Source organism: Cercospora kikuchii, assembly GCF_019650295.1.
Source record: "Cercospora kikuchii DNA, contig_00006, whole genome shotgun sequence".
Taxonomy (NCBI): domain Eukaryota; kingdom Fungi; phylum Ascomycota; class Dothideomycetes; order Mycosphaerellales; family Mycosphaerellaceae; genus Cercospora; species Cercospora kikuchii.
Window position 1 is genome coordinate 988,377 of NW_025408587.1, and position 23,768 is coordinate 1,012,144.

At 52.2% G+C, this 23,768-nt stretch overlaps 5 protein-coding genes across 5 annotated transcripts; 3 read left to right on the plus strand and 2 right to left on the minus strand.

Annotated features, from left to right (window-relative positions):
* Positions 1–153: 153 nt before the first annotated feature.
* On the plus strand, positions 154–1,956 carry CKM354_000931700 (uncharacterized protein; the record flags this gene model as incomplete). Its single annotated transcript, XM_044804731.1, has 3 exons — positions 154–875; positions 929–1,281; positions 1,331–1,956. The coding sequence occupies 3 exons, from the start codon at positions 154–156 to the stop codon at positions 1,954–1,956; spliced, it is 1,701 nt and encodes a 566-aa protein (XP_044660666.1).
* A 14,885-nt stretch (positions 1,957–16,841) lies between these two features.
* Positions 16,842–17,706, minus strand: CKM354_000931800 (uncharacterized protein; the record flags this gene model as incomplete). The annotated part of the gene is made up of 3 exons (XM_044804732.1): positions 16,842–17,241; positions 17,309–17,611; positions 17,669–17,706. 3 exons carry the CDS (start codon positions 17,704–17,706, stop codon positions 16,842–16,844), a joined length of 741 nt encoding a protein of 246 aa, XP_044660667.1.
* Positions 17,707–18,048: 342 nt separating this feature from the next.
* On the plus strand, positions 18,049–18,610 carry CKM354_000931900 (uncharacterized protein; the record flags this gene model as incomplete). Its single annotated transcript, XM_044804733.1, has 2 exons — positions 18,049–18,445; positions 18,498–18,610. The coding sequence occupies 2 exons, from the start codon at positions 18,049–18,051 to the stop codon at positions 18,608–18,610; spliced, it is 510 nt and encodes a 169-aa protein (XP_044660668.1).
* Positions 18,611–20,439: 1,829 nt separating this feature from the next.
* On the plus strand, positions 20,440–20,967 carry CKM354_000932000 (uncharacterized protein; the record flags this gene model as incomplete). Its single annotated transcript, XM_044804734.1, has 1 exon — positions 20,440–20,967. The coding sequence occupies one exon, from the start codon at positions 20,440–20,442 to the stop codon at positions 20,965–20,967; it is 528 nt and encodes a 175-aa protein (XP_044660669.1).
* Positions 20,968–21,978: 1,011 nt separating this feature from the next.
* Positions 21,979–23,067, minus strand: CKM354_000932100 (uncharacterized protein; the record flags this gene model as incomplete). Its single annotated transcript, XM_044804735.1, has 6 exons — positions 21,979–22,065; positions 22,120–22,430; positions 22,481–22,499; positions 22,568–22,825; positions 22,883–23,007; positions 23,061–23,067. The coding sequence occupies 6 exons, from the start codon at positions 23,065–23,067 to the stop codon at positions 21,979–21,981; spliced, it is 807 nt and encodes a 268-aa protein (XP_044660670.1).
* Between the last annotated feature and the right edge of the window lie 701 nt (positions 23,068–23,768).

The following is a 23,768-nucleotide window of genomic DNA, read 5'->3' on the forward strand; positions in this document are numbered from 1 at the left end:
CAACTCTACTAGCGGGAGGAGCGACATCATACCGAGCGCCTGGTCGACTCCCTTGGCCAGCGCAGCCTGATCGTGGCGAAGAGCGCCCCAGCTCCTTTTATATCACGGTTTCCCTTCGACGAAATTCTTCACGAGACCACCGGCACTTCAACCATGGCTGACCACGTAGATGAGCTCGAGGAGATCCGACGCCTCCAGGCGGGACAATTCGAAAGCGGTATAGTCATACCTCTGAACGAACACTGTTCTCGTGCGTACCTGAGCACACTCGCGGTCGTGCGCAGGGCATGGGAAGCCTTTCATATGGAATTCCGTCAACCTGGCCAGAGGGATGCGTGGTCAGAGGTTCCCAACTCTGGACAAGTGATGGCCTTCCTCCAATGGTGCTTGCTACGCAGACAAGGGAAGATTAGCGGCAAGCTCACAACGACGACACTCAAGAAATATCTGGTGCAGTTGAACAAGTTGTTCTGCGACAAATTAGATCGGGGGATCTCGCCATCGCACTTTTTGAAACTAACCAAATTTATCGGCGAAGGACTGGTCAGGAAGGGTGCTTCCCAAGAAGCTGTGGCGCGACCCGTGGCCACCCCTGCTGTCGTAACAGACATCCTCTACTTCCTGTGGGCGCTCGACGAACATGAGTTCGATCATCCGCGTATCCGACTCCAGATCTCCTTCTCGATTATGATCCTGCTTTATTTCGGCATTCGCCCGGGAGAGTTCATCGAGTCGTCTGCCCATGCCGGCAATAACGAGGGCCTACTGTACAAAGATTTGGATATCATGATCATGTCCAGCGACGGCCGACGTCGCATTGGTATTGAGGTTGTGCTGAGGAATCGCAAGGGTGCCCGGGGTAAACGGGTGAAAGAGTAAGTCTAACGCTCCCACTACGGTCGAGCTGCCACGCTGACCCAAGGTTTAGCATCAGCATGTTGCTACTAGAAGACCATGAGAAGCCGGAACTTTGCCCGGTCGCTCAGTTCCTCGCGATGGCTCTTGCGGACGACGCTCTGCAAGATGTCAAATGCGCTGCCGACATGAGGAGCATCGCCGCGCCGCCGCCGGGAGTTTTCAAACGACTCCGGATCACAGACGACATGAAGCAAACGCCGATCCTGCGCCGCCTGACAGGACGTGGTCAAGGACTGTCGCCGGACAAGATTTTTACGTGCAAGGAGCTCGGTCCAATGATGGAAGCACTCGGGTACCGAGCTGCCCACCGTGAACGCTTTATGCCATACGCGATTCGCAGAGGGCATGGAGCATTGCTGGACAGTAAGTTGCGTCGCGAGCGGAACGGATTCACGGCGGCTAATCTTTTCAGGATCTGTGTCAGGCGCTGTGCGCCAGAAGCGAATGGGCCACCAACATGAAAGCCAATTCCAGCATTACATTAACAGATTCTCGGCAGTTGACGGGCAGTCTATGGTATTGGACCGGCCTATGGAGCAAGAAATCGTCGACCGCCTTGCATCTATGGCGACGACCGTCGATGTCAACGCCCCCAAGCCGCATCGTGCTTGCCTCACTGATGTAGGACGTCAGGACAAGCGAGCAGGTCTGCGCGCCCATCGTGCCATGAGGCAGGAATATTTCGACTCATCCGAAGCATTCGCGTCGGCCACAGTAACCAAGACTCCCGAGGACGATAAATCTGCTCAAATGGTCAAGGAGATCGCACGCGGGCGTCCTCCTCCAAGCAAGATGTTCCAGATGTATCTGCGGTGGGACTCCCCGCGCAGCGAGATCATTCAGATGTTTTACAACCGGGAGCCAGATCAGAAAGCGCAACTCGAGGACATCCTAGAGCCACTTGCGTCCATTGCTTGTCCTGATCGTACGACCTGGAGATACCCACGCACTACGGTCACAACAGATGGATTGTGCCACTGCGGCACGCGTCAGAAGCGGTACGATATCCGTAGTCTGAAGCAGGGGACAAATTACTAACGAAAGACACAGCCCTCGAGACACATTTGCCTTCAACAACCATCTACTCTGTTGTTATCTTCCTGCGCGCCGCAAGGGGTCGCGCTTCAAGTTGACAGGCAAAATTGAAGAGCTGTACGCAGTCTGTCCTTGGCCCGCCTGTAGAAGCACTTTTCCGAAGATGACCCTCGAGTCAATCGCCGATCATGTCGAGAGACATCTTGAGGGGTACGGGACTCATTGTCCGTGGTCGACATGTTTCAAGACGTTTCTTACATTGTCCGAGTTTAAAGTTCATATGCTCCGCGACCATTACCTCCCTCTCCCCGACACATTACCACGACTCCGCTACTGCTACGATTGCCGAGAGTATTATCCTTCAATGCTGGAGTGGGATGAGCACTGCCAGACACATCTAGAAGGGGCCGGTATGTTCTGTGGCCAAGTTCTGAGGAGGAATGTGGCGATCATGGCATGTCGTTGCCCGTTCTGCTTGGGTGCGGCCTCTTCGCCACCAAGTCGCAGGGCGTCACCCCACCTACTTGGATCGAAGTTCTACGACCATCTCGTGGACCACCTGCGTGATATCACGAGCTGGCCATTTGAATGTCCGCACCCTCTCTGTCAACATGAGGTCTCTTCTGTCGATGCGTTCTGGGATCATCTTCACGCAGACCACGGTATCGAGCGCCCTGCCGTGGGCAGTAGTGCACTTCGTGCATCGCAAGCACTGGCTACGATCATCGATGGCGACTGCGCGACAGCTGACGAGGCCGCATCTTCGAGCCTAGAATGTGGCACGGGCGAATGCCATAGCGGTGCTGGCGCAAGAAATGTTGAAGATGCCAAGGACCAGTGCGACTCATATGGGATGCCAGATCTCGCGAATGCTGCAAAGACGAACATTAAAGAAGCTTGCTCAAACGACGGCAAGGTTACTGATCTCATGGATGTAGCAGGCGAAGTGGTAGAAGAGTCGACTGCAGACGAGGCTGCGAACGACTGGCTAGAGTTCATTGATCTCACACGACTATGACTCGGCAAAGGCAGGTGTTAGGGTGCAGCTCCGAGGAGACGATGTGCGCCGAGCGGGTAGACATCATCGATCTTGCGTTGGAGGGCGATGTCGTGCGGTCTGCTGTTGTACATATTACTGGTAATGCATTGCGCGCGTCGCATATCTTCGACAACGAACCCATTTGGCAGCTTTATTACATCTGTAGAGACTATGAGCAACCGGGCAGACGTCGTAGCTTCACTATGCTCAGAGATAGTATGCACCGTTTCAGCTTTGACTAGGGATACGACATGTTACATTGGGCACAGGGCCAGACTCTTCTGCTGTGCTCACGCGGCATATGGTGATTGGAACGTTGATTGAGAACTAGGGTTTGGGCAATTTTGCTTCGGGCTGTTCCCGTTCTTAGTGGAGGTGCCTTGATCGACTACTTCGTGGAGAGGACCCATCGTGCGCGCGGGAAGCCACAAGTGTCCCGCATGAATACAGATGTCAAGAGTTATTGCAAGGCCTATAAACGTGAAAGAGACCTGCGAGGCCGATCCGGAATACCGAAAGCCCGTCCTGCACGAAGCGATATGGCAATGTGTACCATACGTAAGGGATGTTATCAGTGATTCGGCTTAGCTTCCGCGAAATCAAGCTCAGGTCTGCGAGAATTGGTTCTGCGAAGCCGGCATGTCGTTTCGGCTGCCGTGCGAATGTGAGCGTAAGGGAGGTTAGGAAACCAATTACGTGATTTACGCTGTTGGGCTCTTGGGATGCTGGAACAGTCTGCGGGCCAAGAGAACCTTCGCTGGGTGGACGGAATCCGGCTGGGAGGAAAGAGAGAATTCTGCTCTTCCAGATACCTAGTACAATTTATATTTCAATCGAAGATGGTCTACCAGCAGTACACCACATCTATGCATTGAACTTGATTTTGTTTACCTTGGACTCTGTTTGCACCAGCCTGTTGAGAATACAGAATGATACTTCTAGGCTTTAGCGTAGCCCGCTTGCTCGGCATAGAAGCGCAGTCAAGTCCCTCACGTAGGCGCAACGAGTCTCAATCATATCTCGGACAGGTCCAGGCGCTACACAGTACTACAAAGATATTTAGCTGCCAAGACAAAGCAGAAGCCTTAGTACAAGCAATCCGTGACGAGCGGTACAAGGTCGCGAATCTGATCCTAGACATTGGTGACGTAGCAATTAGTTACGTGTGTGTGAGCTCGTTCTGGAATGCTCGTAGCACCTGCGAGAATCAGATCGCAGCTTATGAAAACAAAAAACGACACGCTTCCCGCGATTACGATTCCACACACCACAGTTAGTGCATCGAGCTTCTAACACGTATCGAAAAAGAGGAGGAGCTGCAGGTCTTGGGCGAAGCGCTGGGGCGGAGAAACTGTCCGAGATGTGGCTTTGCGGTTGTGCATTAGATATGTCTTTCGGGATACAGATTTGAAGCCGAATTTATATGTATGTTAAACCATCGTGCAGGTGCTATACGTTGAAAATCACATAAGCGAACAGCTACCGCTGTAAGGCAGCGTGTTTATAATATTTAAAGTATAGTAGCTATAGAGTAAAATTACTTCCTATAGTACTCGAATCTCTTATCTAATTTTACCTATCTCAAAGTTTCGTAGGAATACGCTGTAATCCTTCCTTTACGTAGCGAGCTCTATACTTATTATAATATACTTAATTTAGTCCTATATACTTTATATATATTATTATCAAAAAAACATGAACACGCCCCAGCAGGCGACGACGACGACGGCGGGAGGCCTCGAGGCCTCCCAACACGCGACAACACCCCCCAACCGACACCGCGACGTCGCGAGCGGAGGAGGGAGCCTGGGAGAAGGAGGTTGCGTCTCCAACTCCCAGACGGCCCAATCCCGCCCGCAACCACCCCTCTCTGGCCTCCCAAGCCAGAGAACAACTGCTAACACCAATACCCTGAAACTGACCATCCAAAAGAACCTAAAGACACTCACCGAACAGATCCAGAGCCACCTCGACTCCCAGTCGACCCTTTCTCCCTCCCCAACTCTCCTCCTCCTCCAACAGGCCCAACAGGCCCTCCTCCACCACGCCCTCCGCCAGGAAGAATCCTCGGCCATTCAGGCCATCCAGAAAACCCTCCAGAGCCGCCCAACACCCACTGCCACCACCCCCAAAACATGGGCCCAAACAGCCCAATTTGGACACACAATGCCAAGGCCCCAGCCTCAGGCATCCATGACCATCTCTGTGAAGATGGGAAACCAAGAAGAAAGAGAAGCAGCAAGGAAGATGAGCCATGACGAGCTCAGAAGGAAACTTGGAGTCCAGCAATTTAAGGCTGTGCAAAAACTCCCAAGTGGAGACCTCAAAGTCATCCTCCACAGAGAAGGAGAGAAAAGCCGGTTGGAAAAGGACCAATCATGGCTTAGGGCTGCATACCCAGGAGCCCAGGTAGAATCACCTGTCACACAGGTAATTGTACACAGCATCAGGACTTCCTGGAAGCCTGAGGATGCGAACAGCTGGGTACAACTGGACCAGGACAATCTGACCTGGTTCCCAGATGGGCTCAAGATCAAGAAAGCCTTCTGGCTCAAGAACCAGAGGGCAAGGGAAGAGACCAACTTCTCATCAGTCGTGATGGCAGTGCAGGACAAGCAGACTGCAAGAGAGATGTGCAAGAGGGGCATAACTATTGGATCAATGTGGTGTGTAGTAGAACCATACCACCCACAGCAGAGGATAGTACAATGCCTCAAGTGCAACAGTTTTGGGCACATTACCACCCACTGTAGGGCTACAGAAGATATATGTGGAAAATGTGCAGGGAAGCACAGGACAGACAGCTGCAAGGAGAAGAAAGTCAAATGTTGCAACTGCAGGGGAGACCACAAGGCATACTCCCTCCAATGCAGCTACAAAGCTGCTGCAAAGACCAAAGCAAGAGCATTCTCAGAGTGGTTCAAAAAGCAATGGGAGGCAGCCTCAGGCCCAACACAAGGAGGCAATGCTACAGAACCCACAGCCCTCAAGAGGAAAGCCCCACCAGCTGAGCCTCCACAGAGGGATGTTAGGTACAAAGGCAGGCCCCTAGGCACCACAGCAACAGCAATGGCAGGCAGGAGGCAAGCAAGCAAGCTCCACTTCCCTCCTACACAGGAGAAAGAGGACACCCAAGGGGAAACAAGCACCCCCCAGGAAGACATGGACATCGACCCAATTGAGCTCCTCTCCCAAGTATCCCATGAGTAACCAAACTATGACAATCTACCAACACAATGTCAACAGGTCAAGCACCACCCAAACCCTACTGCTAGACAGCCAAGCAGCAAGAGAAGCTACAGTTATTGCACTACAAGAGCCATGGCTCAACATAACAAATGGCAAGACTAAGGCCAAGAAGGGATACCACACAGTCCTCCCACCCCAGCAAAACCCAAGGGTTGCAATGCTGGTGTCGGACAAGATCGGAACTTCTAACTGGAAGCCACTATTCCATAATACAGGAGACCTGGTTACCATCCAACTCCAGACACCTACAGGACCCATCTCTATCCACAACTGCTACAATCCATCAGGACCAACAAGCCACAGGCAAGATGGGACTTTACCTGCACTCCAAGAGGCACTTACGCAACCCCAAGAAGACATATCTGCAAACCACATTGTCCTAGGAGACTTCAACCTCCACCACCCAAGATGGGGGGGAAACACAACCCAGACCCAGCATACTATGGCAGACAAACTTATTGAAACGGTTGCAGAGGCCCATCTACAGCTGGCCCTTGAACCAGGAACAATCACATGGGAAAGACACATGGCTAGCTGCCAAACACTGGACCTGGTCTTTGTTAGCCTCTCCCTCCAGAACCTGATCCAGGAATGCAAAGCCCTCCCAGAGGAAACACACAGCTCTGACCACATCCCTATAAGGACAACCCTCTGTATCAATCTCTATGGGCTACCAAAGCAGGGACAAAGGAAACAATGGAAAGCTGCTAACTGGACCCAGATCCAGAGTCTCATTTCCCAGGAAACCAACCAACTCAATCAATTCCCAGTCAACACAAGGGAACACCTGGACACCTTAGCCAAGGGAATACAATCCTCTATCCAGAGGGTAGTAGAAGAGACAGTCCCAACAGCCAGACCATCAAGCTATGCCCAGATGGCCTGGACACAGGAGTGCAGAGATGCCACAAAGCTGGCAAGGAGAATGAGAAGAGAATGGAGGGAAAGCAAGACAGAATGGAGCCACGAACAATACCTCAAGGCCTCCCATGCAAGAAGCAAGGTTGTGAGGAGAGAACAGAACCTAGCCTGGAGAAGGCTAGTAAGAGAAGTAACAGAGGACCCTAAGAAGATCTGGAAGATGGCCAAATGGGCGAGGGAGGGGGCAAATCAAGGGCACCAGTTGCCACATTTCCCAGACCTTGCTGACCCAGAGCACAATGGAGACACCAACGAAGGAAAAGCTGCAATCCTGGCTAAACACTTCTTCCCAAACCCAAGAGATGCAGACCTAAGTGATATCCAACACACCCAGCTGCCGCCCCAGTTCCAGATGGAAACTGAGGTGAACTCAGAGGAGGTGAAAGGGATCCTTAAGAAACTGCCTAACAACAAAGCCCCAGGGCCTGACCAGATACCAAACCTCCTGCTTAAGGAATGCAGAGACCAACTTGCCCCAATCCTGGCCAAGCTCTTCACTGCATGCTTGAGGATAGCATACCACCCCAAGCCATTCAAGCACTCCACTACAGTGGTGCTCAGGAAGCCACAGAAGCCAGACTACACGAAGCCAGGAGCATACAGACCAATTGCTCTACTTAACACAATAGCAAAGGTCCTGGAGGCGGTAGTTGCAAGGAGGATATCCAAGGAAACTGAAGAAAGAAAGCTCCTCCCAGAAGAACAGATGGGTGCAAGGCCAGGCCGGTCTACAACCTCAGCACTGGACCTTATTACAGAACAAGTTAGGACTATCTGGAAAGCCAAGCCAGGAGCGGTTGCATCAATGCTCTGCCTAGACATTTCTGGTGCATTTGACAAAGTCTCCCACCAGAGGCTGCTCCACAACATCAGAATGAAAGGTTTCCCAGACCACATAGTTAGCTTTGTCCAATCCTTCCTTCAAGACAGGACCACCTGCCTCAGGTTGGGAGAGTTTATGGACCAACCAAGGCCTCAGAACACAGGGATTCCCCAAGGCTCCACCCTGTCCCCAATTCTCTTCCTCTTCTTTGCATCAACCCTGCTCCCAACACTACACGAAGGGAACACCTCAGCAATGGGTTTTGTGGATGACTCCAACATCCTGACATACAGCATGTCAACAGAGGAGAACTGCAGGCAACTGGAGAAAGCCCACCAAAAGTGTGAGCAATGGGCAAAAAAACATGGTGCAGAATTTGCACCACAGAAATACCAACTCATCCACTTCACCAGGAGCAGGAAGCACAACCTCAAGGCCACAGTCCAGATCCAAGGATTTGATGGGGAACCACTGCCCTCACTCAGGCTCCTTGGGGTATGGGTAGACACCAAACTCAAGTGGGGCCCACACATCAAGAAAGCAGCAGAGAAGGGGGCCAACCAGATGCAATCACTCCAGAGAATGTGCAAATCCACATGGGGAGCATCCTTCCAGAGAGCAAGGCACCTGTACACAGCAGTTGTCAGACCAGCCATTACATTTGGCTGCCAAGTCTGGTCCAACCCAGAAGGCACACAAGGCTACTGCAGAAACCTCACCAAACCCATTGAGAAGATCCAGAGAGAGGCAATGAAGAACATCACAGGAGCATACAGGTCAGTTGCAACAGCAGTCCTGGAAAAGGAAGCAAACATTGCTCCCCTTCACCTGTACACCCAGGACCTGGCCAGACAGGCAGCCAAGAAACAGGACAACCAGCCTGCATACCAATACATCAAAAACAGGTGCAGGGAGATCAGAAGACAGGCACAAGCAGGGAGGAGAACAAGGCACCCTGCTGCACCAACCCAAACCAGGCAGGAGGAAATCCTCCAACTGGTACAGGGCCAAGAGACCACAATGCAGACACACCTGGGTCACAAGGCATGGTGGGCAAAACACCAGTGGAACAGGAAGTGGGAGAGAGAAAAGGAAGGGAGGAGAACCAGAGCAGGAGGAGAACAGCCACCTGCATGGGCAACCACCACCTCCTCCACTGTAGGACTAGCTCTGCACAAAGGGCTCACCAGACCAGAGAGCACAATGGTCACACTCCTCAGAACAGGGCACATTGGGATGAGGCAATACCTCGCGAAGAGGAGAGTCCCAGGTTACACACCAGACTGTGACTGCGGGCAGGGACATGAAACACCGAAGCATGTATGCATGTTCTGCCCGAGATGGGCAGAGAGGAGACACCTCCTATTCCAAGCAGGGGGATCTACAAACTGGAAGGACTTAGCAAACACAAAGAGGGGACTGCATGCAACAGCAAAGTGGCTTATCCAGGAAGGGGTCCTAGAACAGTTCTCGCTAGCAGGGAAAGAGGACTAGGAGGAGAGGAGGAGAGAAGAAGGGAAAGATAGGACCTGGTGAGAGGAGGACTCGCTAGATACCTAGTATTGTCCGAAGGAAAAACAGAGGCAAAGGAAGCGGCTACGCAGGCTGCAGAGTAAAAGGAAGGCGAGGGTTTTTCGAAGGCTTTTCCCTCGGTCGAAATCTAAAGAGCGTGTCACGGGCTGGGCCCGTAGACATAAGACTGCCTGGAAGTCGGCGGAAGTTAGTAACGCCGGCCCCGGCTCACGTGCGCGGGAAGCACGGGAGCGCCTGCACACTTGTACGCTCGAAGAGAGAAAGCTCTCCCTTCCGCTCTTCGAGCTACGTCCTGTCAATTCGGGCTACCTATATGGTAGCGCAGAGCACCTGAGCCCTGTCCGTAGCAACTGTACCTGTGTCAACCATACCTACCTTCCTGCTAGCCTCCGCCCGTGACACTACGTAGCTCCTACCTTTAGGTATGGCTGTCGACCGCCCTCTACCTCCGTTCCTCCCGGAAACCGAGTCTCAGTTCTCTGAGCATGCCGCTACCCACCCGTCCCTCTGGTACGCCTATTTCCAGTCCGCCTACCGCTATATCGACGAACACGATAACGGCCAGGATAAGCTCGCGAACGAGCTTGTCCGCGAACAAATCCGCGCTTCCGAGACCCAAGAAGCCCTCCAGTCCGCCCGTACTGAAATCTCTCAACTACGTGCCGTTATCGACTTCCAGAAGAGCTCGTATGAAGAGAAGGAAACGAAATTCCGCGAGGAACTGCTCTTAGCAAAGATAGAGGTCGAGAGAGCCCTCCACCTCGCCCAACCTATCGTACAAACCCCGCCGTCCCTACCTGCCGACACGCGCGCTAAGAAGAGCGCAGATCCTACTCCGCGAACGACTCCGCCTACTCCTGCCGCACCTACCGAGTCTAGCCAACGATCTGAGAAGCTACCCGACCCAGAGAAGTTTACCGGCGACCGCAAGGACCTCCGCCGCTTTGTCTCTCAGATACACGAAAAGATGTTCGTAAACTGCGACCGCTTCGCAACGCCCCAGTCTCGTATATCCTACGTAACAAGCCGCCTCTCTGGGATTCCTTACTCTCAGATCCTACCGTATATTAAGGACGGGATCTGTCAACTTCCAGACTACCAGAACGTTCTTCAGATTCTCGACAACGCCTATGGAGACCCGAACCGTGTTAATAATGCCCGCGCCGACCTGTTCCGCTTCCGCCAAACTAATAAGGACTTTGCTGCCTTCTTCGCCGAGTTTCAACGCCTAGGACTAGAGGCTGAGATGACCGAGGAATCTCTCTCGACGCTCCTCGAACAAGCCGTTTCGAACGAGATTAAACAGATGCTCGTCCATAGTCCTCCACCGACGCGAGAGTACCTCAAGCTCGCCGCACACTTGCAAGGCCTCGAGAACCGTCGCCGGTACTACAACCAAACCCCTGCTATCCCGAACCCCCGCACCTTACGACCGACTACTCCGCCTGCTGCCCGTAACGAGAAAACCTACGCCGCTGCTATTAAAGAGAGGTCGCCCGATCCTATGGACCTCGACCGGTTTAAGAGGAACCAGAGGACAGACAAAGAAACCGGAAACTGCTTCCGCTGCCACAAGCCAGGCCACCAGGTGAAACACTGCACCGAACCGGACACCCGCCCTTCCTGGAAACGGTTTAGCGACGAGCAACGACGCGCAGAGAAGCGGCGGGCTAACGAGACCACCCGCACCGCTTCACCCCTCTCCTCTCGAGGACGATCTCCCCCGCAGTTACCTCTTGCCCGTAGTCCGTCTCCGAACACGTCGGAAAAAGGCGTACGCTTGGTAACAGTCGCTACCCGGCGTTAAGTGTGCGCGAGGCCTTACCTGCCCCCGCAACTAGCTACCGACCCTGCGTTCTACCCGACGTTGTTCGGAGTAAGAAGCATTGTTTACCCTCTGAATTGTCTTCTGGATCCCCGCCTACTGCTCCTAACCCTCTAAAGAGAGAGGTTTTCCGTATTTCTGCTACAGCGCTTAGGGTGCCACATAAGTTTGACCGCTCCGTTTCCCCAAAGGTTCAGTTTACTACCACCGTTAACGGCTCCGAAATCTCCGACTACGCCCTACTAGATACCGGCTGCGAGGCTTATGGCCTTATCGACCTGCAGTGGGCTACTGAGGTAGGCCTACCTATCCAGACTCTCGAGAAAGAGGTCTATATGTTGCCTGTCGACGACCAGGAGGGAGAACGCGAGTTCGCTCTTAAGTACGGCACAGTCTGCGCCCTGCGAATCGGCGAACATACCGAAAAAAATGTTGTCTTTCGCCTTACGAAGCTAGGCGGCTGCCCGATGATTCTTGGCTATCCTTGGATGGAAGGCCATAGCGTGAATCTTAGCCCCGCTAACGCTACTCTATTATTTGACAGCCCGTACTGCCAGTCACACTGTAACGTCTCACTAGTCCCCGCTAAGGTTAAGGTCTATACCCGGAAGGTCCCCCGTTTAGCTACCCGGAGGAAGAATAAACTCGTCGACGTCTGTAATATCTCCTTTCGAACCGCAAGCCTCTATGCTGCACCGAAGTACCAGAGGAAAGGCTACCGCCTCTGCTATACGACGATCGAGGACCTGCAGTCGATATTTACCTCCGAAGAGAAAGCCGATATCGAAGGACAGCTGCCCGAGTGCCTCCGCGACTTTAGCTCTGTGTTTTCTCCGAAGCTAGCCGACCAGCTTCCTCCACACCGCCCGTACGACCACGATATTAAGCTAAAAGAGGGCGCTGAACCGCCATTCGGCCCCCTCTACGGGATGTCTCGAGATGAACTACAAGCCTTAAAGGAGTGGCTCGACGAGAACCTCAAAAAGGGCTTTATTCGACCAAGCTCCTCCCCAGTCGCCTCACCTGTCCTGTTCGTTAAAAAGCCCGGGGGTGGCCTACGACTCTGTGTAGACTACCGCGCGATAAATGAGCTTACGGTTAAGGACCGATACCCGCTCCCGCTAACGACCGAGACTCTAAATAATCTTAGCGGCATGAAGTACTTCACAAAGATCGACATTATCTCTGCGTTTAATAATGTCCGTATGAAAGAAGGGCAAGAATATCTTACTGCCTTCCGGACCCGTTTCGGACTATTTGAAAGCCTCGTTATGCCTTTCGGACTCACCGGCGCGCCGGGAACCTTTCAGCGGTTTATTAACGACACTCTGCGCGAATTCCTCGACCAGTTCTGCTCTGCTTACCTTGACGATATCCTGATTTACAGCCGGACCCGAGAAGAACACGAAAAACACGTCCGGGCTGTCCTGCAAAAGCTGCACGATGCGGGTCTTTACGCAAAGCTATCGAAGTGCGAGTTTTTCCAACACGAGACTAAGTTCCTAGGGATGATCGTTGGCCAAAACGGCATCCGGATGGACCCCGAAAAGATCCAGACAATCCAGAACTGGCCCGAACCGAAGAATGTTACCGACGTCCAGTCCTACCTAGGGTTTGCGAATTTCTACCGCCGCTTTATACGGAACTTCTCGAAAATCTGCCAGCCGCTCACAGCTCTTACGCGTAAAGACACTCCGTTCGCCTGGACTCCCGCTTGCCAGAAAGCCTTCGACGACCTAAAGCAAGCCTTCGTAGAAGGCCCGATACTCGCCCCGTTCGATTGGACTAAGGAAGTTATCGTCGAAACCGACGCCTCCGACTACGTGTCCGCCGGGATCCTCTCCCAATACGATAACGAAGGAATACTACGACCTATCGCCTTTTTCTCAAAGAAGCATAGCCCTGCCGAATGTAACTACGAGATCTACGATAAAGAGCTGCTTGCTATTATCCGCTGTTTCGAAGAGTGGCGCCCTGAGCTCGAGGGAGCCGAACACCCGATTAAAGTCTTGTCCGACCACAAGAATCTGGAATACTTTACGACGACAAAGCAACTTAACCGCCGTCAAGCGCGCTGGTCCGAATTCCTGTCCCGTTTCCGCTTCCAGATTACCTACCGACCAGGGAAACAAGGCCAAAAACCCGACTCTCTGACCAGGAGGTCAGGTGATCTGCCTAAAGAGGGGGATGAACGCCTACAGCACCAGAGCCAAACGATCCTAAAACGAGAAAACCTCCCTGCCCCTAGGAAACAAAAACGAGTATCGTTCTCCGACCAGGTTACGATCTATACGCTACCTACGCCGGAACCGCAGCTATACGCCTTCCCAATCCGAACAAGGGAACAGTCCCCGCCGAGGGACGCTGTTAGCGCAGTACAGATCCCCGAAGAGCTCCAGGAAACGATAAGGCAAGGATATCGAACCGACGAGACCCTCTGCGAGATAATAGACGCAATACGAGAAGGGAAAAGCCGTTACCCGACGATCCAGCTCGCGCAGTGCGAGCTACGAGAGGACCTGCTCTTCTACCGAAACCGACTCTACGTACCGAACAACGAGGAGCTTTACGACCAAGTTCTCCGCCTCTGCCACGAAACCCCAGCTGCCGGACACCCTGGAAGAGCCCGCACGTACCAGATCGTATCGAGGGATTACTACTGGCCAGGTATGAGCGCGTATATCCGCCGCTGGGTCCAGAACTGCCATGTCTGTAGTAGGATTAAGCCTAGCCGACAACGTAATCGAGGACTCCTACAACCGTTACCGACACCCGACCGTGCCTGGGATTCGATCTCGATGGACTTTATTACACACCTGCCTAAGTCCGAAGGGTTCGACGCTATCTTCGTAGTCGTCGATCGCCTTACGAAGCTACGCCACTATGTCCCATGCCTTACGACCGACGGCGCCGAAGAGATTGCTCGCCTGTTTGTTAAGAATATCTTCCGACTCCACGGGAAACCGATTAACATTGTCTCTGATCGGGACGCCAAGTTTATGTCTGACTTTTGGAAACACCTTACGCGGAAACTAAGGATTACCTGCTCCCCATCGACCGCCTACCACCCGCAGACAGATGGCCAGACCGAGAGGCTAAATGCAGTCCTCGAACAACACCTGCGTGCGTACGTTTCGTACCTACAAGACGACTGGGTAGAATGGCTACCGCTAGCGGAATTCTCAGCGAACTCAGTATTCTCCGAAACTACCGGCTTGTCTCCGTTCCTAGCTACCTACGGTTTCCAACCCCTCCTAGGAACCGAAGTCCTACAGCATACGACCGACGCCCCTGCGAGTCGAGAAGCAGAATCTTTCGTCGCAGATATGAAGGCGATTACCGACTTCCTAAAGGCCGAGACCAGCCTCGCACAGTCCCGATATGAAGAGGCTGCAAATCGGCACCGTAGCGCCTCACGCAAGTTCTCTGTTGGAGAAGAAGTCTGGCTCGACGCTAGGAATATCAAGACCCTCCGCCCTACGAAGAAACTTGACTGGAAGAACCTAGGCCCGTTCCGCATTCTTGAGGTCAAACCGTATACCTGCCGACTAGACCTGCCAGCGACGATGAAGCTGCACCCGGTGTTTAACAACGATCTGCTTACTCCTGCCGCGAACAACCCGCACGGCTATCAGCGTACGCCCCCGCCGCCGCCCGTTATCGTCGACGGGGTCGAGGAATGGGAAATCGAAGAGATCGTCGACTCGAAGGTCGACCGCCGCGGCCGCGGTGGCAAAGAACGACTGCGTTACGTAGTAAAATGGAAAGGCTACGACGTACCGACTACAGAACCTGCCGATACGATTATCGAGGATGTGCCACACCTCGTCCGGAACTTCCACCGCCGGTACCCGCTCAAACCAGCGCCCCGCCAAATGCCAATGTAAAGAGCAAAAGTCGGCACGACGTTGAGACACCGCAGGTGCTATCAACGTTACGCATAGCCCGTCGAGGGTTCGAACCTCGAGCGTCAAGCATGGCAACCGAAGAGACAGACGTTGTGTCTCTCGGCCTATACCTGTGCCCCAGACCAACTGGACGAGCTGACTAAGCACGATTCCTGCCGCAGTATAATGCCTGAAATCCGTTGGACGTTACAGACTTGCGCCAGCATACGGCTGCAGCGATAACCGCCAGAGGTTACACGAGCCCACTGGAGTCGAAGATCTTCCGCGCACCCAGACCCCGAAAAAAGTCACATGACTTCTTGGCACGCCCGCCTGCTCCGCCAACTACCCCCTCCGACCGGTCGCGACCCGAATGTACACCCAACGCCGCTGCCCCGAACCGACTCGAACGCGTAACCCCGAGGAGATTGACCTCCCCGCCGAGAATGGCCATATCTCGCCCGTCGTCGCCGGAAAAAATGTCCCGACTTTATCGCCCACCTGCACATGACCCCTGCTACGCGCCTACACCTTGAACCGCTCGAAATCCGATACTCGGTTCCTGCCCCTACCGAGGATCGAACCCGAGACCCCAGATTCCTGCTGGACAATCATAACCACTACACCACGGAAGCAACCTGAATTCTGAAGAGTCATATTGGATCCAAAATCCTCTGCCTGCGACCAATCAGACAAACTGACTACAGGGGTCCCCTCCGGGGGTTCCTGTAAATTGAGGGGCTGCATATGAGACTGGCCTGACCATCCAGTGACTCTAGTGCAGTAAGAGGGCCGTCCTGACCACGAAGAACTGTGTACAGTAAAGCTCCGGTGTTGTCTTTGGATCCTGTGTACTAGTCGCAGCAACGATGGTGGATTGGGTTCCTCGAGCGGGCTGTACATACCAAAGGCGATACCGTGGAAGGCTCCTGCTTGCAGGAGCTAACCTGTTTGCTCCGCTGTTGCAGAGTATCTGTCCTGTTTTGTTCCGCCCTCGGGTAAGACCCGAGGAAGAGGAGCTGCACGCTGCCTAGGAAGGGAGTGCGCTGCACTCGCCCTATTTTGAAAGAACGTGACTCGGAGCGTCACTGCTAGGAAGGGAGTAATGTCACGGGCTGGGCCCGTAGACATAAGACTGCCTGGAAGTCGGCGGAAGTTAGTAACGCCGGCCCCGGCTCACGTGCGCGGGAAGCACGGGAGCGCCTGCACACTTGTACGCTCGAAGAGAGAAAGCTCTCCCTTCCTCTCTTCGAGCTACGTCCTGTCAAAGAGGGCTACCCATATGGTAGCGCAGAGCACCTGAGCCCTGTCCGTAGCAACTGTACCTGTGTCAACCATACCTATCTCCCTGCTAGCCTCCGCCCGTGACAATTACGCTATATATTATAAAATATCTTATTTATTATTTTGTATCTAAATCGTATCTAGGTAAGATATATCTAGCGACTAGGATCGAGACCCAGACTACCGTCGTGATCGGGATTACAGAAAGGAAGATTAACGGCTAAGTCTCGGAAAGTTTGTCTTGATGCCTGGGTGAGGTGTGTATACACGACTATATATACATCCCTAATCATGCTAACGTTCTCGGTCCTCGGTCTCGCTCCCTTTCTACCACTTCTCTAACATTGGCCGAATATCGATCTCGTTAGTAAAGCATCTCTTACTCTGCGTGTGCAAACTCCAATAGCTTTCAGCGATACTATCAGGAGCAATCGTCGCCTCCGCAGACATATCCTTCGTCCATTTCTTAGTGAATTCCGTGTCGATAACACCATCCACAATCACATGCGCAGTATGCACTCCTTTTGGACCATACTCCCTCGCAATAGACATGGACAGAGCTCGCATTGCGAACTTGGCGCTCGCAAAGGCACCCATCTGAGCATTGGCCTTAATAGAAGCCGTAGCCCCTGTAAAAATCAAAGTTGGTGGGTATTTGGCGAACTTATCCTCGGCGTGCTTGACGAGCCCGGGAAGGACATTCTGGGCGAAAAGAAATGCTCCTTTTCTATATGCACATGTTATGTCAGACTTGCAATCGGACTTCCGAGAGACGAAGAAGAGTGTGAAGTTACCCGGCGACTCCATGAGCCTTTTCAAAGTCCTCAAGCTTGATCTCCAAAATCGGCGCCCTCAAGGGTCGTGAACTAGCATTGAATACTGCGGCGGCGACTGGAGCGCCTTTGAACTCCTGCTCAATCTTGCTAAACGCGTTCTTTATGCTCTCTAGATCCGAGACGTTTGCAATGATGCCAACGGCACGTCCGCCGCTCTGATTGATCTCCTTGGCGATGCCTTCGAAGTTTTGCGAGTTCCGTGCGAGCAGGACGACAGGGTATGAGGCTGAAAACCTACGAGCCACCTCTGCTCCAGTGCCGCTAAATACGTCGGTCAGTTCTGGCGTGTGTTACTCATGTTCGGTGAGTGCAACGTACGGTCCGACTCCAGCGACGATCGCGATTGGTGTAGACATGGTTGATGCTAGAGAGGTGCCAAGTCCTTTTTGTGAGATCGGGGGAATACTCAAAGTGCGAAGAGAAATGATGAAGTAGAGGAATTCCTATTTATGAACACCCTAAGGCGTGCGATGGCGAAAATGCGCATGACGATGTGTTGGCTAAGATGGAAGCTCGATAGCTCGTATTTTGGAATCGATGATCAGCGATTCGATCGCTGGGATGACGACAATCTCGATGGGTAGCTTAGCTTCAAGACCGCGACACTAGCGATCACTAATCTGAGCATTGTCGGCATATATAACCGGAGATCTCGGTATGCTATACCTTGACATCTACATCACTTACAACAGAACGCCATGCCTACAAGAACAGAGACCACCTACCAAACGACGCGAATCACTCGCACCTACGACAAATCCTTCGACAAAGTCGTAGAACGCCTACACTCCAGCATAAAGAAGCCCGGCGGCACTGGCTTAGGCATTCTCGACCAGTTATCATCTAAAGAAGCCTTTGAAAAGGTTACAAATGCAGCTCTTGGACCCCATGAATTTATGCAATTTCAACAGTTCAATCATGGCGATTGGATGTCTCTATACGGCGTGAACGGAGGCAGAAAAGTCGCTCGGATCATCTTTGGAAATCCTCAGATCGCTATTACAATGATCAAGCATGATATTAGCGCTGCTCTGTTCGTCCCAGTTGAGGTACTAATCGTCGAGAGGGAGGACAGGAAGACTGATGTAGTACAGAGTAAGTCTGTCTGCTAGTATGTTATAAGGGACACAAGCTGATCGCTAGACAGTAAAGCCAAGCACGCTAATTGCAGGCGCGGAGGGCTCGAAGAGAGAGTTAAAGGCGGCGGCTGAGATCCTAGACGATAAGTTAGAGAAGTTGTGGGATTATGTTGCAGAATGACTTCGATAAAAAGAAGCCCGACTCTCCGGTCGAAATCGCTGGAGGGCTAGGGTAGGCGAACGGGAGGCGAATAAAAGGGCCTATTTTTCTCGCTTTATGCCTATTCTTCGGCGCTCTTCAATTGCCCGCAAACCTCTCCGGTCTTCTAGTTCCATGTTTCCATCCCCAACATGCTAATTCTGTAGCTAGCCGTGAACCTGGATAACAAAGAGAAGACTGGTTGTAGCGAGCGTGCTTACTTGTCAGACAACAGAGGCGTCATCGCTCGAATATCCTGTATCGCGTAGAGCTGAAACAAATTACCTCCCCTCCTCGCCAGCAAGTAAACCAAAACCATTCACTCGACCATTGAGGGCCGAGTCAGTCTCGTTGTTATTAATGAACAAAGTTCTTAGCCCGAGGAGGTCCGCGAAGGAGGTCTTGTTTGCTAGTGGCTAGGACAATGTTCTATGGACTGCAGGTAGAGGAGGACGGGCTGACGCGGAGACTGCTCTGCCTTCTGGGTATCCGAGAGTCTTGTTTGAAGCAGCCTTGGCCGCTGTGAAGCGTGGAATGCTGGACGGTAGAAGGCCGGCTTTCTTCTTGGAGACGTAAGTGGTGGGCCCGGGGAATCGTACGCATGCTAATGAGGTGCCGTAGGTCGACTTTGGAGGCTTGATAGCAAGTGCTGAGGCGGCATGTTGCGCCTTACTGTCCCTGACGCAATTCCCAAGCTCCTTCAAGTGTGCGTTGTTCTGGGCCTTGTCATTTCACCTCCACTTTGAGGTTTTGCGCCTGTTCGCTTTTTCTGATCTTCTCCTCATTGTCGCTCAGTTCGCTATCCTCGTCGTTGTCTTCTTTCGCGCCTAACTGCGCGTCTGTCTTCTTGTTAGAGTGCTAGCCTGTAGCACGGAGAAGTTCGATTGCGCTGCCAAGACTTCGTTGTCGTGATTGGGTAGAGGTTCTCCTCAAGGTAGCACGTACTCAACTTCTCGCTCCTCTGGCTCCTAGAGGGGGCAAATGCAATACTGGAACATAGGTAGCTTCGTGTACACTGGTTTTCAGTCCAAGCATACAGATCATATCACTATGCCTTGTTTATGTATTCCTAAAGGCTACTAAGAGGCATGGCAACCAAGCACTATACCCTGAGTACGCTATAGCAGACATTATCAGGGGCGGTGGCTTAGCCCTAGCGTGACGAGCGGTCGCAGATTGAATCTACGAGCGAGCGGCGGCTTCTTATTCGGGTTGTTATAGCCAAGGACACCTCTCGGGCGATATAATCAAATCCATTATGGAATTCGATCCGGTGTGTTATATTCTGAGGACGAATTCGCAAGGTTTTAAACTACCTTATATAGGTTGGGCTCGAACAGCTATAGAGGAATTTCATCGAGGAGACGCTGTTGCCGGCCTTCGCAAATGGTCAAAGTTTGGAAGTCTGCTCTAGAGTATGCAGAGCTTAACACGAAGCAAGACAGTTGGTACAAATGCTCTCGAGGGTGTTCTGGCGCTAGATCTACATAGTCTCACTGGTGGACGTTATCGTTCATGATGTGATTACAATACATTCTCGCTCTATGATTACTATACATTTTCGTTATGTGATTACTATACATTTGCCGCCTTTGCCGTGGTTATGGGTCGACAATGAAAGCGGAACCTTTCCACCCACGGCAAGGCCTTACGGTACCCCTCACCTTCATAGGTTACTCACCTTCATAGGTTATATACCCCTCACCTTCACATCCAGCAATTCAACAATTTCGAACGTCATCAAATTTCAAACATCGAACAAGCAATCAATTGTCCTCCTAAAACTAGACAAACCGCACTATCATACTGCTATGCCGTTGTTCGAGATCCAACACGTCGTTCCTTTGACAGACGCTCAAAAAGACGACCTCGCGGAAGCAATCACACAGATCCATGCAATCAAGTTTACCACGCCCCGCGTTGCCGTCAACGTGAAGTACACAGACGTTTCAAAAGTCTTGATGTACATTGCCGGCAAGCGACGCCAGGGCAACCATATAATCGGCAACGTGCGAGTTGGGCCTTCGCGTCCTCAAAAGGACTTCGACGACGAGTGCCTCGAGATTCTAGCCGCTTGGAACAAAACCGTGGCTACGCCTGAAGAGAAGACGAATGCTCCCCATCTAGACCTCAGGCTAAGGTCTTGCTTCCTTCTTGGGGGTATGGTGACGGGTTATGAGGCTGGGTTTATAATTCCCCCCGCTGGTGGGGATGTCAAGTGGCTGCATGATCACTTCGCGTCGTTCGAGGCGCAGGCTAATGCTGGGGATGAGGATATGGCGGATCTGGTCAATGAGATAAAGGAGAGGGGCATGATGAATAATAAAACAGTCTTCTGAATAGCAGACGGTCCTGCTGGGTGCCGCAATTGATATGGATTGAACTCATTACCACTCCGGTTTTTTACTCTCAAAGGCCACCCGGACTAGTTCATTCTGAACGCTCGGTCCAGCCTGTATCATGAAGCGGCCCTGCAGTATATTAGCTAGTAGCATATCTCATCCATACCAATACAGGTCCAGATCGCTCATTCATACAGACTGGGGACATCGGCACACGATTCAACCCGCAAAGCCCTTTCGACGGCCCAACATAAGTGTGTCAATTCGCACCTCGATTTTCAAACTTCTCCACAACCTACCTCGCACGTATGATACGAGTTGATGATGTGTTACATCTACCTACATCTAAACTCCCGCCTTGGGTGATGTGGATGTGTGACCTGCCGCAAATATCTCGTGCGACTCCCACCCACCTTCTCAACAGCATGTGTAACTTCGAGTAAAGTCATTATACTTACCGGCTTGAGGAGAACGCCGGCAGTTTGCCCACACCCAGGGCCTCGGCTTCAGCTGGAGACTTAAGCAATTGTAATGTGTTGAAATAATCATCAGCGTCAGTATGTAGTTCCATTAATCTCAAAGCACTCACTAGAAGAACGTGCATCGAGAAGCATGTTCATCTGGTTTCACAGATCCGACTACCCCACAAAGTGTTGTCGAGTCTGACTACATCCTGTTCAGAGAGACTTGATCGGAAAGTTAGATTGACACATCGTGTTGCACAGCACAGGTCAATCTCGTAGGTACTGGATGACTCTGGGCAGAAGTAGACACCGATAGTTGTTGGAGCAAGATCGTTTACCGAGTCTCGTGAAGCAAGGTCCGACTTCGTGAGCGGCTTCAACACTGCCACGTTAGACAGCTTTCGGTATTTGCAAGCGCTTCGACTCGTGGTCGTTGAGGTGTTCGGTTCTGCATCCGGTCGGCTGTAACCATAGCATTTTCTGATCGCTGCTCCCAGGGGAGAGAACTGTCGATTTCGACAAATGATTCTGCTTGAGCTATCGATTACAGGGTAAGCCCGCCATCTAAGATGATATTCTGTCCGGTCATAGATCGATTCAGTGCCGGTGTCTTCACTTGCTCCGCACAATCCTATTACAAAATTAGCTACCTTGGAGAGAGAGACAGCGCAATCCAAGTATTCACCTCAACAGTAGGTAGTCGCTTCAGCGGAGTGGCTTCTCGTACGCCCTCTCGCTTCTCCTCGGGGAACTTCATACCCCATTCTGTAAGGAGCAATCCAGGTGAGACACAGTTGACCCGCACTTTGGGAGAGCAAATTGCTGCCAGCGCTTTGGTCAAATGAATGGCTGCAGCCTTGGTTACAGAATAGGGCAGTGAGCTCCCGGCCGGCTTGACACCTGCTATGCTAGTGGTGGTGATGAAAGCACCCTCACTCTTCTCCAACTCGGCCTTGGCGGCGTGCAGTGACCAAAGGTGGCTTTTGACGTTGTAGACTGTGGATGTTAGTCATCGTATATGTGGTGTTGTACTGACGGTGGCCTACCAAAACATTTGTCCCAGTCCTGATCGTTCAGTCAGCTATATCAATTGGAAGTTGGAGCACATTGTTGATCCAAGGACGATTGCCTACCTCATCAACCATGCCCTCCTCAAGATTCAGAAAATTGGTAATTTTCGTCCAACCCGCATTGGAAACCACAAGATCTATACGACCAAACGTAGTCACCGTATCCTGCACGAGTTTCTGAACCGATGGACGATCACCAACGTCAGCACGAAACGGTTGATAGCGCGGCACACCTGAAGCCGATGTATTGCTCGAAATCGTTGTCGTCAACTCTTGAATCAAGTTTTCAGCTCTGTCTCCGTTGTTGGCGTAATTGATGGCCTATTCAACAGAAACTCAATTGTCACTTCCAAGTTGCGCGGCTAGATAGAGACGTACCAGACGGAAGCCTGATTGTGCCAGGTTGCGACAAATGGCAGCACCTAAACCTGCAGTTCCGGCGGTGACCGAGGAAAGTGCGAAAGTCGACCAGCTGGCGACCTCGTGGCCAGGAGAAGTGTGTTCTAGATTTCCTTTTTAGCACCCTGTGATGGCAAAGCTATACGTCCAATCTTACTGTCCATGGTTTCGCCGTCAAACTGTGGGTGTGGATATCAGGATTAGCAGTAGCCAGTGTACAGAGCATGAGAAAGAGAACGTGATGGACGAGAGCAATTCAAGTGTTTCCTCCCACTACCGTATGCACAGCCAGCCACTTTACACTAGTGTCTCCACTTTCCATATTCTCATCAGCACGTCTACCGTGCGGCAGCTGTGCCAAGGTAATATTCGACTTGCCAGGCTGCAAAGCCGATTCGAAAGCTCGATCATTGGGTAACGACACGAGCAGAGAGCACGCTCAGATTAGTTTGTGGCTGGCTGAGCATGAAGCTACTTAGCTATAGTATGCACGTAGCTGTATTTGATGTGGGGCAGCAAGATGGCGCGTGACTTGAGCGAGTTCTGCTATACGCTTATCACGGCGGACTCTAGAAAGGCAAGAAACCGCTAGGAGGAAACAAGACGTAGTACGAGGTCTGTGAGAACAGCGCGAAAGCAACGCGACTGATGTACCTGCGATTGCGCGCCAAGCCGGGCACATCCGAGCCAATCAGCCTCCAGATTGATTCAATACAGATTTTGTTCTAGCCAGCAACACTTCGCTCTGCAGCATTACCGGCCTCAAAAGCATGGGACGTAAATCGGAATAGCGTATGCTCAACCAGCGGGTAGCGGATCCTCATCTGTCTCGCTGTACCAAGTGCGAGGTACCGGCGTATTAGCT